We start from the raw sequence: 19901 nt of genomic DNA, 5'->3' as shown, positions 1-19901 counted from the left end.
TTGAGCACATTCAACTTTAAATAAGCGACGAGGAGATAATAGCTTTCCCTGATGAGTGTGTCATGAAAAATGATTAGGAAATTTTGCATTTTGATTCATCATATTATTCTCTTTTTGTTTGTTTCGTAACGTCCGCCTTACTAATACTATTCTTGACTTGTTTTATCGGCTGAACGCGTCCTTATCGACATCAAGTTTTTAAGTTGTGCATTCGCCTCATAATGCATGCTGCCAGAACACTCTGGTTGACTTTGCTATGAATGAAGCCACAGTTTTCACATCTGACATTAACGAGATTGCTTCAATACTTCTACACCTAGATACCTGACAGTAACGAGATTGCTTCAACACGTCTACACCTAGATACCTGCCAACAACGAGATTTCTACAACTAGGTACCTGGCGTGGTATTTGCATTCACGGTGCTTGCAATGCTTTTCTTTTCTCCAGCATATTTCAAGACAAGATGATACAGTTTGTTTTACATCACCAGGCATACACATAATTATGGGATAGGTGTGCAATGAGATTGGTGATCTGTCTACTCATGATTAGTCACAGACTGTTAATCCACACAATTGTGATAAGTCACGCACTATTGACTCATCCACTCAACATAAGCCAAGCACTTTCGAAGCCCGGACGTTTAAAAAAATAATTTCTGGACAGGCAAGAGCAGCGAGGTAGGCAGGAAAATATTTCTCGGGCAATATTTTTCGGTTGCAACTATGGCATCTGATGACTTTTTTTATCGTTGTTTCTTTTCCTGGCTTCCTCAATCAGGTTTGAATCTCATCAGTGTCCCTGCCCTTCCAACCTTCATTTCTATGCACATAAATATTGCTTTCAAACTTTTCCTATGATGTGATTTGCCTGCTTACATGATGCCATACAATCACCATTGGGGACATGCACCTGGTTTTTACCCTCACTGTGCTTCGGCGCGAGGATTTTTTCCGCCTGGCGCGGTCCATGAAAATTAATCTGACCGTCCCACATGCTTCAAGAAGCAGTGCTGTTCTGCATTGTGACCCATCCTTGCAATCCTCGTGCATACTGTCTTCTTTCTATTTAAACAATTCTGTTCTCAGTCAGTATTTCTAGACTTCTCTCGTCATCCGGTTCACATCTATCTGCGGTCAACTGTCCTTCAATTAGTGTGCTGTTCCTATTTATGAATATGACTGTCTGTAAAACAGAGATGTTCCAGGCTGTCCAAGAGAGTGCTCAATACCGAGAGGCAGAGCCGGTTCAGACAATAAAAGGACAAAGATAGTATTTTAACTCTGAGTTTCACGCACTAAGCGATCATCAGAAAACAGTTACTATTGCCTGTATGTCTGTCTATATGTAATATCTATTATTAATAGACTTATGCCTCTCCATATTCACCGTATCATCCCTACAGCTCAACAAACGAGTCATGGTGGTCATACATGTACATGTACGCAGAACTAACGTAAGTCGTTGTACTTCACTACCGACTGGCATTGTCTTGAATGAATTGGAGAGCGATGACTGTGTTCTTGACAGAATCTTGTTCAAGTTTGTTAGGACAGATCGTGGACACGTACTGGTGCCTGTGGCGCGGGACGCGACGACCTTGGAGAACACGCTCGAGCCAATCACCTTGGAGAACACGCTCGAGCCAATCACCTTGGAGAACACGCTCGAGCCAATCACCTTGGAGAACACGCTCGAGCCAATCACCTTGGAGAGCACGCATGTGATTTACGTGAGCCAATCATCGTCCGTTTCGATGAGAAGATTTGACCAATCTGTAAGCATCATTTTCGGGAGTCGGTTAATAGACAGCAATCTAAGCGATTGTGCCCTCCCATATTTTCTTTTCAGGCAGCGCACCGGAGCTGTTGTGTGCCCTAGAAAAGTTCTACGCCAACGTCCATAATCAGAACATTTCTGAGAACAAACGAAATTCCTTTCCTGCCACTCAATCCGCAATCCATGGACATGCCGAGCGTAAAAAACATTGTATGTTCGCTGGCTGATGACTTGTCACCACCTGGTCACATGCCGATTTAATTTGTACTCAGAAAAGTCCTGTGTGCGGAAGTTAACGTAGAAATTTTCTACGGCACTCGCCATCTCCGGTGCGCTGACTGAAGAGAAATTAAGCTCAGCACCGAGTACTGCTCTCTTTACAGTACGTATCGAAAAGTGGTGAATATAAGCGGTGAATATCTAGCAATATCCACCACTTATGTAGATTGCCAAGTGCATGAGGGTGCGTATGGAATGAAGTATAAGCCAGTGTATGTAGAGCAAGAAGGTATGTATTTTTGTATGTTTTCGTGTATGTATATAGCATACAGACAGACTAAGACAACAATGGTAACAGCACACAAATTGAAGGGCAGTTGAGTGCAGATAGATGAGAACAGGATAAAGAGAGCAGTATTATGTTAAAAGGAATAACGCACCTGTTTGTTCAGAGAGCTCCGCTTCATTCTCCTCATACAGGTTTGCAATGCGTTCGTCTGTTGACCACATGCCATGGCTGTAGATACACACACACACACACACACACACACACACACACACACACACACACACACACACACACACACACACACACACACACACACACATACACACATACACACACACATACACACACACACACACATACAAACTCACGAACACATTCAAAACGAACAAACATGGAACATACTAACCATTTCATGACACAATTCGATACTTGCACACACACATGTAGATGCCCACATTACTGGCCGCACTCCTGCACGCATTCCTGCTCATACTCTTGCCTACGCCCAAACTCCTGCCCACACTCCTGTCTGCACACTTTGCCCACGTTGCCCCTGCCCACACTCCCAGCCCACACTCCCTGCTCACACTTCTCTGCCCACACTCCCCCACCCACACTCCCCCTGCCCACACCCCCTGCCCACACTCGCTGCCCACACTACTCTGCCCACACTCCCCCTGCCCACACTCCCTGCCACACTCCCTGCCCACCCTTCTCTGCTCACATTTCTCTGCCCACACTCCCCTGCCCACACTTCCCTGCCCACACTCCAGGCCCACACTCCCTGCCCACACTCCCCTGCCCACACTCCCCTTGCCCACACCCCCTGCCCACACTCACTGCCCACACTTCTCTGCCTACACTCCCCTGCCCACACTCCCCTGCCCACACTCCCCTGCCCACACCCCCCCCCCTGCCCACACTCCCTGCCCACATTATCCTGCCCACACACCCCTGCCCACACTCCCTGCCCACACTCCCCTGCCCACACTTCCCTGCCCACACTCCCTGCCCACACTCCCCTGCCCGCACTCCCCTGCCCACACTCCCCTGCCCACACTCCCTTGCCCACACTCCCTGCCCACACTCCCCTGCCCACATTTCTCTACCATGGCTCCAGGTTCACGGATATGTGTTTACTGGCTGACATTATGCCATCCGTGGTTAGTGCACCCACACAGTCACTGGCCATAGTGTGAGGGGACTTAGCTTCCCCAGGAAACCCCCTTTCAGAAGAACAGTGTACACTCTGCCCACACTCCCTACCCACAATTCCCTGCCAACACTTCTCTCCCCTCACTTCTCTGCGCACATTCCTGATCACACTCCTGCCCACACTCCTGCCAACACTCCTGCCAGCATTTTTGAACACGCTCATGCTCCTCCCCTCACTTCTCTGCTCGCATTCTTGATCACACTCCTGCCCACACTCCTGACGGCACTCCTTCCCACACTCCCTCCCACGCTGATCAGTCCAGCCCGCCCTCCTCAGTCCTGCCTGCACTACTGCCCACACTACTGCTTACACTTCTACCCGCACTACTGCCTGCACGTCTGCCTACACTTCTGCCTACACTTCTACCTACACTACTGCCAACCCTTCTGCCTACACTACTGCCTACACTACTGCCTACACTACTGCCTACACTACTGCCTACACTACTGCCTACACTACTGCCTACACTACTGCCTACACTACTGCCTGCACTTCTGCCTACACTACTGCCTACACTACTGCCTACACTACTGCCTACACTACTGCCTACACTACTGCCTACACTACTGCCTACACTACTGCCTACACTACTGCCTACACTACTGCCTACACTACTGCCTACACTACTGCCTACACTACTGCCTACACTACTGCCTACACTACTGCCTACACTACTGCCTACACTACTGCCTACACTTCTGCCCGCACTACTGCCTGCACTTCTACCTACACTACTGCCTACCCTTCTGCCTACACTACTGCCTACACTACTGCCTACACTACTGCCTACACTACTGCCTACACTACTGCCTGCACTTCTGCCTACACTACTGCCTACACTACTGCCTACACTACTGCCTACACTACTGCCTACACTACTGCCTACACTACTGCCTACACTACTGCCTACACTACTGCCTACACTACTGCCTACACTACTGCCTACACTACTGCCTACACTACTGCCTACACTACTGCCTACACTACTGCCTACACTTCTGCCCGCACTACTGCCTGCACTTCTACCTACACTACTGCCTACCCTTCTGCCTACACTACTGCCTACACTACTGCCTACACTACTGCCTACACTACTGCCTACACTACTGCCTACACTACTGCCTACACTACTGCCTACACTACTGCCTACACTACTGCCCACACTACTGCCTACACTACTGCCTACACTACTGCCTACACTTCTGCCTACACTACTGCCTACACTACTGCCTACACTACTGCCTACACTACTGCCTACACTACTGCCTACACTTCTGCCCGCACTACTGCCTGCACTTCTACCTACACTAATGCCTACCCTTCTGCCTACACTACTGCCTACACTACTGCCTACACTACTGCCTACACTACTGCCTACACTACTGCCTACACTACTGCCTACACTACTTCCTACACTACTGCCCACACTACTGCCTACACTACTGCCTACACTACTGCCGACACTTCTGCCTACACTACTGCCTACACTACTGCCTACACTACTGCCTACACTACTGCCTGCACTACTGCCTACACTACTGCCTACACGACTGCCTACACTACTGCCTACACTACTGCCTGCACTACTGCCTACACTACTGCCTACACTACTGCCTACACTACTGCCTACACTACTGCCTACACTATTGCCTACACTACTGCCTGCACTACTGCCTACACTACTGCCTACACTACTGCCTACACTACTGCCTACACTACTGCCTACACTACTGCCTACACTACTGCCTGCACTACTGCCTACACTACTGCCTGCACTACTGCCTACACTACTGCCTACACTACTGCCTACACTACTGCCTACACTACTGCCTACACTACTGCCTACACTACTGCCTACACTACTGCCTACACTACTGCCTGCACTACTGCCTACACTACTGCCTACACTACTGCCTACACTACTGCCTACACTACTGCCTACACTACTGCCTACACTACTGCCTACACTACTGCCTACACTACTGCCTACACTACTGCCTACACTACTGCCTACAGGCTACACTACTGCCTACACTACTGCCCGCACTACTGCCTACACTACTGCCTACACTACTGCCTACACTACTGCCTACACTTCTGCCTACACTACTGCCCGCACTACTGCGTACACTACTGCCTACACTATTGCCTGCACTACTGCCTACACTTCTGCCTACACTACTGCCCGCACTACTGCCTACACTACTGCCTACACTACTGCCTACACTACTGCCTGCACTACTGCCTACACTACTGCCTACACTACTGCCTACACTACTGCCTACACTACTGCGTACACTACTGCCTACACTTCTGCCTACACTTCTGCCCGCAGTTCTCTTCACACACTTTACCTTACACTAGGCTTTAGGCTGGACGCCCGTTCATGCACTCAACGGAGTGGTTGTGGGCTTTCCTGCGAATCCCAAGGTTCTGAGTTCAAGACCAGTGCTGACACCAGTGAGCGTGTACTGTGTTAAAGGGGAAGTCCGGTGAAAAATTTAAATTTCACAGTCCGTAGGGTTCGGGGCGCTGAGTCGAATGGTCTTTGTCCGAGGAGGCTGCGGCTTATGGTTCGTCAGATACGCCCAATCGAACATGTGCGAATTTGAGCGCGCATCACCCAGATCCAGGTGATGACGTCACAGCGTGCAGCCAGGTAGCCACACCATCTAGTTGTGTACAAAAATGGCCATATTCGGAGCGCGTTCGATTGGGGAACCGTTTATCGCAGCTTCTTCGGACCAAGACCATTCGATTCAGTGTTACAAACACTACGTACCCTGTGATTTTCAGCTCGGTAAACCTGGAGGTTATACCGTATTTTAGCCGTTTCCGAGTTGGACTTTTCCGTTGGCCCGTCTACCATGGTCTACATCATGGTCTATGCGCTCTGCACTGCGTGCATGCAGTGCGTGCAGTGTCTTATCTAGCTAGCTGTACTGTAGTGCATGCAGTCAACAAACTCATGTCACAACTGACACAAGACTCAGAAAACTAGTCAACACACGGACTTGTCATGTACTACGTATCAGTCGTATTGTACAGTCATGTAGGCAGAGAACGTGCGTTTCTCCTTGCCGGTGCGGGTGGTTGTGCTTTGAGTTTGAGAAAGAAAATTTTAGTTTTCCGCACCCGCGGCGCCTCATTATTTTATGCTACAGCGATGAGTGCACAACCGTGACAAGTGACAAAACAGCGAACAGCTCTCGGGCCTAGAACTTTCAGATTCCATAGCGTTGCGAGCGAAGAGTCGTGCCCGTGGTTCAAAGAGCCTGCACTGTTCTCCAATTGAGTAGTCCGAAATATTCCAAGTTCGCACCAAAACATCACCATGTGGCAGGCTACTGGAGTCTAAGCGAATCTAATCGGTATGGAACAACATTTAGAGCACTCGCATCACTCTTCTCCATTTTGGCGACCCTGCTCTCCAGCGATCTGATAATTACATCAGCCTCGTCTGCAATAGCTGCTGCTTCTTCATCAGTCGGAAACTCAGTAGCGCTCACTCTTGACCGGCCCGCGCGGCCTTCAGCTGACTACCGAGGTTCTCAGCCCCAGACCGAACTCATGAAGGTCAGCCATGGCTGTATCCTCACTCTCACAAGGAGTTACATGTCTTCGGGGTCGCTTGCACCACCTAATATCAGTCGCCAAATCATTTGAAATAGCACTGACACTATTGCTTTCACGCACTCCTTTTGACCTAGCTGCACGCTATGACGTTGCAGAGGGTGTGGCGCGGCCGCATGACGTCATGGCGCAGCCCCCGAAACTCAGTTTTTCAAACGGAAATATCTCGAGAACGCTTTGTCGGAGACACGTGGGACCAACACCATTCGACTCAGCGGCCGAAACTCTACCGACCCTGAAATTTAAATTTTTCACCGGACTTCCCCTTTAACAAATGCTGTGATGCAAGCGTGAACCGCTTTACATGCAGTTAACTGCTCTGACAACCACTGTCAACTGGCTACTCACTACACTGTATTCGGAGTGAAGGTAAAATAGATGCAGCTAACGAGGTTTGCACTTTGTGGGGCATTCGTAGTGAGAGTTACTAAATTACCCTCGCTGTCATGTGCTGCATCTGCCACCCTGGTATCTCAGGCATGGTGGTGGCCTTGTACAAGCAAAACTTCCTAAACTGGTTGTGTTTATCAACACAATAGCATAGCCAGTTGTGTTGCACATCTGCAATCTTTACTTTCATTTGATTATGTACTTCAAATAGGGAAATGTGTTTTTAAAGGGGAAGTCAGGTGAAAAATTTAAATTTCACAGTCCGTAGAGTTCGGGGCGCTGAGTCGAGTGGTCTTTGTCCTAGGAGGCTGCGGCCTATGGTTCGTCAGATACGCCCAATCGAACATGTGCGAATTTGAGCGCGCATCACCCAGATCCAGGTGATGACGTCACAGCGTGCAAGCAGATAGCCACACCATCTAGTTGTGTACAAAATGGCCATATTCGGAGCGCGTTTGATTGGGGAACCGTTTGTCGCAGCTTCTTCGGACCAAGACCATTCGATTCAGTGTTACAAACACTACGTACCCTGTGATTTACAGCTCGGTAAACCTCGAGGTTATACCGTATTTTAGCCGTTTCCGAGTTGGACTTTTTCCGTCGGCGCAGCATGCAATGGCATGGCCTCTACGGCTCTAGCAATGCGCTGCGTGCATGCTAGCTGTAGAGCACACACGGAACTACTCCCGCACTGCCGTGCTGGGGTAACTACAAGACTCGAGTCACAAGACTCAGAAAACTAGTAGCTAGCTGTAGAGCACACACGGAACTACTCCCGCACTGCCGTGCTGGGGTGACTACAAGACTCGAGTCACAAGACTCAGAAAACTAGTCAACACACGGACTTGTCATGTACTACTACTACTACACTCGTATCAGTCGTATGTAGTCAGAGAACGTGCGTTTTTCCTTGCCGGTGCCGGTGGTTGTGCTTTGAGAAAGAAAATTTTAGTTTTCCGCTTCCGCCTCATTATTTAATGCTACAGCGATGAGTGCACAACCGTGACAAGTGACAAAACAGCGAACAGCTCCCGGACCTAGAACTTTCAGATCCCGTAGCGTAGCGAGCGAAGAGTCGTGCCAGTGGGTCAAGGAGCCTGCACTGTTCTCCAATTGAGTAGTCCGAAATATGCCAAGTACCGTATTATCTCTAATATAAGCACAGTCTCCAATAATAGCACGTCTCCAATAATAGAACACCTTGGGGCGGCATTCAAAAAATAAAGTGCTCAGTCTCCATTATAAGCACACTGTGTAAATTCATTATCTGTATCGACGAAAAAAACCCTGAAATGGGTGCGTCATACATGAATTTGGCATGGCAACATGCCTCTGAAATGAGGTTGATATAATAATGGAACAGTCTCCAATAAAGGAACGTCTCCATTATTGGCATTAATAGCACGGGGCGGAGGTACATTGAAAAAATAAAGGACCGTGCTTATATTAGAGATAATACGGTATTAATTTGTTCGCACCAAAACATCACCATGTGGCAGGCTACTGGAGTCTAAGCGAATCGGTATGGAACAACATTTAGAGCACTCGCATCGCTCTTCTCCATTTTTGCGACTCTGCTCTACAGCGATCTGATAATTATATCAGCCTCGTCTGCTGCTGCTTCTTCATCAGTCGGAAACTCAGTAGCGCTCACTCTTGACCGGCCCGAGCGGCCATTTCTTCAGCTGAATACCGATGTTCTCAGCCCCAGGCCGAACTCATGAAGGTCAGCCACGGCTGCATCCTCACTGACACTGTCACAAGGATTTACGTCTTCGGGGTCACTTGCACCACCTACTCTCGGTCGCCAAATCATTTGAAATACTACTGACACTATTGCTCTCACGCACTCCTTTTGACCTAGCTGCACGCTATGACGATGCGGAGGGTGTGGCTTGGCCGCATGACGTCATGGCGCAGCCCCCGAAACGCAGTTTTTCAAACGGAAAAATCTCGAGAACGCTTTGTCGGAGACACGTGGGACCAACACCATTCGACTTAGCGCCCGAAACTCTACCGACCCTGAAATTTAAATTTTTCACCGGACTTCCCCTTTAAAAGGATCTGGGAACTACACAGCTCAATAAGACCTTTCTGGTTTCTAGGGATGACACCGCCACATGAAAAGACCACATGAAAATACCACATGAAAAGACAACATGAAAAGACAACATGAAAGACCACATGAAAAGACCACATGAAAAGACCACATGAAAGACGTCAGATGCCGCTTCTTTACGGATGGAGAGGAAAATTCAGATCAACCAATTACAGTACATGTAATACAGTAAAACCTGTAAGTAAAGACCGGCACCGTGACTAGCGACCAGCCTGGTACTACAGACCACCGTGACTAGCGACCAGCCTGGTACTACAGACCACCGTGACTAGCGACCAGCCTGGTACTACAGACCACCGTGACTAGCGACCAGCCTGGTACTACAGACCACCGTGACTAGCGACCAGCCTGCTACTACCGACCACCGTGACTAGCGACCAGCCTGGTACTACCGACCACTTCGCCAGGCACGGATGGTCTCACATTCAAAATTCACTGTGACTAGCGACTACCTGCTGAACTCGACCAACGACCGCCTTTTCTTGTCCCAAAGACGATTTTTGACCCGTAACTAGCGACCGCGATGTATGAAATCAAATGTTGCTCGAAGCACCTTCTTGAAATTTTGATGATTTTCCGTTGTCCTGAAAGGAATCTTTCGATACCACAGCTGAAGAAATGAACGCAGGTCATTTTGACTGTGAAGTCGGTGTGGACTGCACTACACCTGTCAGAATTTCAAGCGATGTCAAGAATAAACATGATAGGAAACCCGCATCGAAAGCGCTCTCTGATCGATGTTATGCTACTCGGAGGAGAAAGGAAGACTGAGCGGCTCTGTCACCCTAGTCATACAGACGAATCGACGATAGCATCAAGGAATCCAGAAACAAAGTAGCACCACAAGGTCCTGATGCTGAAGGATCGCGTTCAAGCAATCGAGAAGTCGCAACAAGGACAGTCGGTACGATTGATCGCATGAACAAATTTGAAGCCCAGCGCAAAACGAAACTTCCACAGGGAACGTTTGACTCCTGGCTTCAGAAGTAGGAGCTGAATTTGATGTCCGCAAAAAAATAATCTTCTCTCTTTCTGTCTCTCTCTCTGTCTCTCTCCGTCTTTCTATCCAAGTGTTGGTTGACCTGAAATAAGAATGGTATTGCGCACGTCTTGGGGAATTGTATTAGCTGCATTTTGATATACATATCATAAAATAGGATCCATATATGGTCACCCTGTGCAAACTAAAGACCACCTGTTACTAAAGACCGCTTTTGCTGGCACCAAGGGGTGGTCGGTAGTCACAGGTTTTACTGTATATGGGCAAAGGTGAAAACCCATTTTCTGCATCAATGTTGCCCTGTTTTCCACACATCGTGTTCCGAACTCGATGTGGTGTACAGCACAGTTGAAGCAATTCTCTTCAAGTCAGGACTTGACCATGATACATATACCTGTCATTGCACAATCATGGTCTGAGAACTCACTCACTGGGCCGGCCTGACTCATTATGTTGTAAATGGTGCAGTACTTTTCACTGAATGTTACCTAGGACTTTTCAACTGTTCTATACTTCATTGTTGAGTAATGCATGAGTAGAACTTACAGTGGTGAAGTGGATAGGAAAATTCCACAGCTTCCATGACCAGCGTGATGCTCAGCATGGCCTGATACATTCAACAGGAAAGAACAGAAAACATAATTTGAAAGGTATCCATGTCTCTGTGCAGAAATATTCGATTATAGGAATGGGTATAAACTCATAAAGGTTAGCATAACACACATACCCAACCAGTCATGTGTTCATTATCCACAGAGAAAAATATTCTCTTTTTTCGTATAGAATCCCATGCAAACAGGAGTTCTCTTTGAGACCTGAGCAAGCCCATAGATCAAATTGTGTTGCAAGATAGTGTGAAGTAGACATTTGCACACAAGTATTCTAGCACTAGCATACAAGGAGCACACATGGTGTATTTAGCACATTCAGCTTTACCAGCATCATCTTGGCGAGGGGCAGTGGAATGACTGGCTTGATCAGAGTGTGACTGGCTGCCCGAAGGAACGCTGTCTGCAGAGTCTGATTGAACAGTGGATGCAGTAGCTCCGGTGGAGACCGGCTGGATGGCTTGCACTCGACGCTTCCGGAATATGTCCGGGAAATCGGTGGCCAGCTGCAGTGCGGAGAGTAACGAATATACAAACAAGCGACAAACATGGCCCTCACATCAACATCAGCTAGTGTCCATATCATCCACACTACTGAGAATCAAATCAACGAGAGGCACACAACCAGCACACGACCAGTACACGACCAGCACAAGACCAGCACACGACCAGCACACGACCAGCACACGACCAGCACACGGCCAGCACACGCCAGCACACGACCAGCACACGACCAGCACACGACCAGCACACGACCAGCACTCGACCAGAACACGACCGAGAATGCATTGTGAAATGTGTAATGGTAAGTGATAGATATTTTAAGAAAGGGTTTGCTCCCCACACTGGAGCTCGCGCTATTCCGCCGACTTTACTTGACACTTGACTGACTCACGACTGCCATCCAGAGCACACGAGAAGTCCATCGAACCTTCGACTCGGCAAACCTGCAAGAAAGCACCACTCCCTGCTCAATACACAGTGTCGGCGGAATAGAGCGAGCTCCGGTGTGGGGAGCAAACTCTTTCTCACAAATCATCACCGAAGTCGCAACCACTACTTTGATAGATATTTTGTTAGTAAAATTGTAAACCAACTTGCATACTTCAACAGAGACAGTCAGAGAGACAGACAGAGACAGAGAGAGACTGAGAGAGACTGAGACGGGGGGGGGGGGTACAGAGAGACATAGAGAGTCAGATAGAGACTGAGACGGGGGGGGGGATACAGAAAGACCGAGAGAGAGACAGAGATAGAGAGAGAGAGAGATAGAAAGAGAGAGAGAGAGAGAGAGAGAGAGAGAGAGAGAGAGAGAGAGAGAGAGAGAGGCAGAGAGAGACAGAGAGACTGAGTGACTGAGACAGAGAGAGAGAAAGAGAGAGAGAAAAAGAGAGATAGAGAGAGAGAGAGAGTGAGAGAGGGAGAGACTGAGGGAGACTGAGAGAGAGACTGAGAGAGAGGGGTGTACGCAACAGGCGATCATACTCACCAGTTCTTCATGCTGCTGTAGCACCTTGCAGATCTTTTCAAAGCGCTGGGCGTTCGGTGATTTCACTAGCAGCTGGTGAAGCTTGGTCGAGGTGTGATGGTAGTCGGTAACTGCCCAGCTGTGGACCAATGCTGCTGCAGCGTGTAGATGATTACTGTGCCCACATGATGAAGATGATGATGTAAGGCCCAGGCAGGTGGCTAGTGCAGGCAGGTCGGACTCACCAAGGCTTCCTCGGACGGACTCGAAGGACTGTGCAGAGAGCAGTGAAGCATGGTTGACCGGCCATTCGAGAAGAAGTGAGGCACGATCAACGTAAGTGTAGGTGTTGGAGAGATGACCCTGTGTTGCTACGGACGATCTGACTTGCGCTGCATCATACACAGCGAAATCAAACTTGGTGCTTGGCTCGTGGAGGTGCTGACGAATGGAAGCAGAGCTGAGGATGCTCGTGGAGTAATTAGTGCCCGGGCTATACTGTGCTGCTAGCCTATCAAACACCTTTCGCAACAGAGCCAGCAGACAATAGCCATCTAGCGTATCTTCAACAGGCGCATGGACAACAGCGACAGCTTGGCGCAGGCTGTCCGTGACGGAGATGCAACCACGGGCTGTGGAATGGACTGGAGTCACTACCACCAGATTCTTCCAGAGCTCAGCAGGAATGCCGTGAAGCTCGTGGAAATAGGCGTACAGCTCTGTCTGCAGCCTGATAACTAGAGCAGTGGAGAAGCAGTGCTGAGTCGTGAAAGAGACTCCTGCGCACGCCGACCGAGGTGATGAATCTTTCTTGGCCAGTGGGCCGAGGCAGTTGTCAGCGGTCGGAAGACGGCTGGGTGCCAGGATCCTTCCTTTCTCCTGCAGCAACACACCTAGTTGTATCACCATCTGCAGCAGCAGAGGGCCCTGACCTTCTGCTCCCTCGCAGCTGTTAAGCTTGCCAAGGACTTCCTGGACCTTCGCAACACCATCTATGAAGTGCAGCATATCTTCATCGTCAAGGCCAGGTTCTGCGAAAATGAGACCAATGACCGTGGAGAGCAACCAGTTGGGTCGGTTAACAATGATGTCGTCCAGCTCAGGGGATGAGAAAGAAACAATCTAGAAACAAAAGCACGATATGCAAACCCATACACACAGCAACACACATAGTTGTAAGCCGACGCACGGTACATGCCTAAAACATGGATGCACACACATTCCACACGCATGTGCAGGCAGAAGGATATTAAAAAGGCCAAATACCTCCAAAATAAAACAAAACAAAGCAAGTCAACCAGCCAATCCTCGACGCGTCATGACAGCACACTTCGCCTGACCCCACATTGAGAGACAATGCGAAACTGTTAAATGAACCATCCTAAGTTTTAAAGAAATGGATTGTATGGGAAACGGGTAGAGATGCCCTGGCTTGAGTTGCGCGGAAATCAGTGCCGTATCTTCTCATGGACACATATACAACCCTCTGGTGCCACCCAAAGCAGGACTATGCAGCACATCCTCATAGAAACTCACTGTTGAAGATCAATCCATCAAAGGTGCAAAGCACAATGCACCCGTTGTCAATAATTTCTTTATCAGCCTAAAGCCAGCAATCTGTAGGTGATGTCCCCTGCTGTCAAGCCCCAGCTAGCCATATTGTGCACAGCAACACACTAAACCTGTTCCACAATTTTCAGTTCATCTTGAATTTCCTGCAGCCTTACACCTACTAGTATCGGTGTATAGCTGGTCTACCAATGAATAATAGATAATAAACTACAGCTAATGGCAGGATGGGCATCGTAATGTTCTAGATATGGACTTTAAAAGAAGTAGGAACAAATCAAACCGGTTGCATCTTTCCTTCAAACCAACGGATAAGAACAAATCCACTTTAGGGGGTCGTTGCAAAAGTTGTTTTTGTCGACCCTGAAACGAGCATCGTTCGTTGGAGGGGGGTGGGGGGGGGGGCAAAAATCGCAAGTCGACCGACACTACAGTCCATTCATTGGAGACTGTCCCACTGGCTTTTGAAAGTTCGATTTGGGCCGAATTGAGGATGAAAAATCCAATTTAAATTTCAAGAATATGTGTCAGGGATCTGTTTCTCCACATACTTTGCCATGCATACCCCTCCAAAATTTGTAAACCTGGCCGAATTTCTATTTCCCTGTTCTTGGGCTTTTCTGCCCTCAAATGTGGCAAGGAGTTATTGCACGGGTCACACAATGCAGGATGTACTGTTGTTTTCACGATATCTACAACTATGTGCGGGAGACACCAAAAATGTAGGGTGCCAGTTTCCAATATATCGGGAAAAAATCACAAGTCGACCGATACTATACATAATTATGTACATGGCTACATATACATGCATGCAATTTTCATCATCCAGCATAGCAAGCTGTGTTTGTTTCATAGGGACTGGAGGGTGTCCGAGTAAGAAATGAGCGATGTTCATTTCAGGGACGATAAAACACTTTTGCCTTAGAGATGTACATGACACACATGACATACATCATAACATGAAATACATCTACTGCAAGTAAATTGAAATTACTCAATCTGCAGAGTATGTACATACCAGCCCATACGCATTGAGGATCTTGCGATATCGACGGATTTGTGCGGTGTTGATGCTGTCTGCATCGTCATCATACTCTACGTGGCTAGCAGCACACAACTGTCGACAGAACTCCATATTTGTTGAGAATGGCTCTCGGATGTTGTCATGCAGTTGTGCCAGTACTTCCTCTGCCTGCCCGAGCACTTTGGGTTGCTTGCAAGATTTCTGAACATGCACATCAACACAGTGGGTAAAGTACTCTCTGTTCACAAACATGATTAAACCTTTTATCGTTAATGATGTATGTATACGTCACTGAGAACGAACCCAATCCACTAATGACGTACTTCCTCCGTAAGCAAAACTTCATTGCATATTTACAGTTCAGTCAAAAGCATTCCATGGCTACAAACACACTTTTAAAAGTGGAAAACACAGCAGCATATGAGAGATTGATTATTTACAGACGTCACACAGCTCGTTTCAAAGCAGTCCAGCTTCACTCTTCGTCTTAATCTCATGACGACTCAGTCCATGTTGATATCGAGTCTACATCCTCGCTGACTTTCGTTTTTTGTTCCGCAGCCTTTACAAGTTGCCAATACACAAATTGATCGTGGAGATCGCCAAGTTCTTTGCGAGAACTGAGAGCTTGAAGACCTCCACAGTGACAAGTCTGCCTACAGGCTGTGGAAGAATACCAAGTCATCGACGTTGAGATTAGGACTTTGAGCCGGCTGAATGACAACCCGAATGTCAAACCCTTTTGCTTTCCCCTGCGCTGCTAACACACGTGCATTGATTTTGGCTGTGTGTGGACCCCTCACCATCGTGCTGGTACAGCATGCAGTCGCTGGCCGGCTTCTTCGAGCAACGCATATTTTTAACTATTTCTCTTTGTCACACTTCGGTGTCATGCGCCTGGTCCTGGGCCTGGCTGGGGTTGTGTTCTGGTGCCTATTTTCGAAAGGACTCCACCCGTTTCGGAGGTTCAAAAGCCTGTCAGAACAATAAACGACACTGCGGGTACCCTATGTAAGGGATAGGTCACTGAAATGTTTTTCTAATGCCGACTTGCCACTTTCTATGCCACACATAATTTTGTGAAGGTCATTCTTGGAACATTGTATAAGGTTGCTTCCAGTTTGAATAGTTCTTTCATAACCAAATCCACAATTCACGGGAGAGGTGCAAGTGCGGATCACCACAAATGAATATAAACTCTGTCTAATGCACTGTTGGGCATTGCAGTTCTATCTCCGTCTCTCTTTAACTCCCACTCTAACTCTCTGTCTCCCTTACTCTTTCTCTGTATCGTTCTGTCAATCTTTCTCTTCGTCTCTTTCTGCCTCTCTTTCTCTCATTCTCTTCTCTCTTGCTCTTTTCTCTTTCTCTTTCTCGTTCTCATTATCTATCTCTTTATCTTTCTCCCTCTTTCTCTCCATCTTCCCATCTTTGCCTTTCTCTATCACACTTTATCTTTCCTGATCCCTTTACTATCCCCTAGTTTCTCCACTAGTAGTAATTGAAATCTGGTTTACAGTTTTACTTACGCTCAGGATATCTCTGCAGACCTCAGAAAGTTTGACTCTCAGGCGATCGAAGTCTGCGTCATTGACGGTGGCATTGATAGCAAAGCGTCCTCGAAAGTGGAGTTTATCACCAAACTCCTTCTCGACACTACTATAGCTTGTGGCAAGCTTTGCAGCAAGTTTTCCATGATCCTCTCTCTTGATCTCGTCGCGGAAGGTCGCAATGATCATGACATTGAACGGCTGGTCTGTATTTGCAACAACAAGAGATGGGAAACGCAAACAAAAAAATATAATTTGTGGTGAGGAGATTTGAGGAAAGGTGATTTTAAGCAACACACTCTCTGCAATATCATAGCATGCAGCTAAAAATGGTCAAAAGAGTGTTTTTTAAAAAGCAATTGTGCTAATGCTACTTCAAATGAATTGGCGACCGATAGTACGTACGAGGGTGTTATGAGCGGCCTCGAAGATATATCTCGTGAGTGAGGATGGAACCATGCCTGACCTCCATGTGTTCGGTCTCGGGCTGAGAACCTTGGTAATCTACTGGAGAAGTGGCGGCACAGGCCAGTCAGAAGTGAGCGCTGCTGTTTCTGCGACAAACAAAGAAGAAGCAGCTAATGCCGACCAGGCTGATTCTATTATCAGATCTCTGGAGAGAAAAGTCTGGAGATGGAGAAGACAGATGCGAGTTCTCTGAATGTTTCCGAAAATCTTGGCCTCCATCGGGCATAGACAATTATTGTATGGACATTTCGGACGTTGCTCAATTGGAGAAGAGAGCAGAATATTTGAACCAAGGGCACGGCTCATCCATTCAAGGCTCTCAACAATAAAGGATCTGAACGTTTTCGATCCAGAAGCTGTTTGCTGTTTTCTCACTTGTCAGTTGTGGACTCATTGTTGCAGCAAAGATGAGGCGGTCTATTCCATGCCCAAAAATAAAATAATTAATTTCCTTCTCAAACACAAAGCTCACTTTCCCTGACGGCATGTATGTGCACGTGGCAAGTCTGTGGACTTGTACCGCGTGATTCATGTAGCATGATAGTGCGGGTATCCAGTAGACTGGTAGTGGTACATAACTGTATGCACAGACCATAGTGCTCTGTGTGGTTAAACTGTTAACCACTGCACACACACACAGCATGAAAAGTCCAACTCTGGAAAGTTCGGAATAACTTGAAGATTTGTATAATGTCCACTATCCGTGTACTCGCCCATGTACCATGTGTCGACACTCTTATCTCATTTTCTAGACCGCCTCCGTGTGAACACGCATGGACAAAAGGAAAGACCCAGTACATGGGGCAGTGCATGTTCAGCTTGATGTGCAGTAACAATTCATTAGTACAGTGTACAGTGTAGTGCACAGCACTTGTGAATAAAACTGTTTGTTCATGTGAAAATCAGTCTGATTTAATGTATCCAAAATAACGCCGGGACCACATACGCTCCCGGGCCCATATTGACGCACATGTTCTGGACCTTCACCAACGTTTCTACCCAGGGACTTATCACAGGCTTTTACCATGGACCGAGAGATATCTAGGGTTGAGTCAGGTAGCCTTTTCTTCAGGTATCGGGTTTGGGTAGCTTTACACGGGTAGCACGGACACCATATTGGGTAATGTTTCCATCGTAACACCACAATGCACATCTTCCCTTACACACTGGATAGACATGGGGAGTACTACATAAATTTGTACATGTGCACTGTACATGATGTCATCTGCGACTTCGGGTTTTCAGGTACTATTCCGTACCTGTCTACCCGAGGTCCTCACGGGTTGCATGGGTATATCCGACTACCCGTGCACACCACTATAAATAACACACACATAACACGCACACACACACACGCGCACACACACACACACATACCTGCATGCACACGCACACACACACAAATACACACACACACATACCTGCATGCACACACACACACACACAGTGCCCTCCCTGCACCAGTATACAGAATCAAACACATACCCCAATCATTCATTCATGCATGTACTGTCGTGGACATGGAAATCCGGTCACACATCTAGCGGCCCCAGGGCACTCGCCATGCAGCCATGGACAAGCGGTACACACATGCATTTATGCGCTGCAGCGCGCTGGTCGCATCGGATCAATATGTGCACTGCACGCAGCGTTCTGTACGCGCTGAGGGCGCCGCCCTGGTCAATCAACTGAATTTCCATGCCTGCTACAGTACATGCCGACATACGGATCAACAGACACTTTTTTTTTAACAAAAACGCAATTGATAACATATCTCACTTACCTGATGTTACTGATGGTGGCATCCGGCTCAAAAACCGACCAGCTGTGGTGGTTATGCTTGTTGTAATCAGTTTCTCGTCCCATTTGCTATTGACAACAGCAAGACCGAGGCTTGGTACTGATGTGGATAGGCAGAAAATGTCGTGTGTCGCTGAAAACGCATCCTGCCCAGCGAGATCTTTGATACGCAAATGCTGACCACGCTCATCAGTGAAGTTGGACATCTGGATGCCTCGGGTTCGTTTCGAGTCGTTTGATGTGCCATTGTTTCCTTCTTTTCTCAATGTCTTGATCAGTGTGGACTTCCCAACAAGTTGTTCCCCGCTAACTAGAACAACTAGAGTGTTTGCGTCCACTTGGCCTTCGGAATAAAATTCCTCCAGCTGAAGGTAAGTCTGCGTACACAAGAACAACAATTTTAAAGAAAAGGGTTTTTTCAATTGACAACCGCTCTATGCAGTGGCTATTCACACTCGGGACGTGCGCTGGATGAAAAAATCCGAAGTTTATTAGTGAAGTCGAAAAATTATGACGTTTTGGGCCACTCATTGTGAATAGCAACTGAATAGAGTGGTTGTCAGTTGATAAGCCCCCTTTCCTTTATAATGCGGTTGTGTGATGTCCACCATTTTCTTAGTGAAGAATAACAATTATTGGATATAAGTGTTGAAGGCAACTTTTCTTTTAAAAGCTGTGAAGATGGTAAAGCTCCATAGTTGGCAGTGTTCATCTGTTTGACAGTAAAGTATGTGAGGAGCATATTTCTTAAGTGGGGATGAATTTT

At 47.6% G+C, this 19901-nt stretch overlaps 1 protein-coding gene across 1 annotated transcript in view; it reads right to left on the bottom strand.

The window, feature by feature from the left end:
• LOC135813074 (uncharacterized) overlaps positions 1-19901 on the bottom strand; it is a 39597-nt gene that overhangs the window by 4499 nt on the left and 15197 nt on the right. Inside the window, exons 5-11 of the mRNA XM_065326291.1 lie at positions 19119-19512; positions 16847-17073; positions 15312-15518; positions 12746-13846; positions 11585-11762; positions 11195-11255; positions 2442-2518 (exon numbers count right to left, since the gene is read on the bottom strand). Coding sequence (XP_065182363.1) covers positions 2442-2518; positions 11195-11255; positions 11585-11762; positions 12746-13846; positions 15312-15518; positions 16847-17073; positions 19119-19512 — 2245 coding nt within the window. The remainder of the gene's footprint in view (positions 1-2441; positions 2519-11194; positions 11256-11584; positions 11763-12745; positions 13847-15311; positions 15519-16846; positions 17074-19118; positions 19513-19901) is intronic.

This window comes from Sycon ciliatum, chromosome 3 (assembly GCF_964019385.1).
Source record: "Sycon ciliatum chromosome 3, ocSycCili1.1, whole genome shotgun sequence".
Classification (NCBI taxonomy): Eukaryota; Metazoa; Porifera; class Calcarea; order Leucosolenida; family Sycettidae; genus Sycon; species Sycon ciliatum.
The sequence above is the reverse complement of the archived record's forward strand: the minus strand, read 5'-3'. Positions and strand labels throughout refer to the sequence as shown.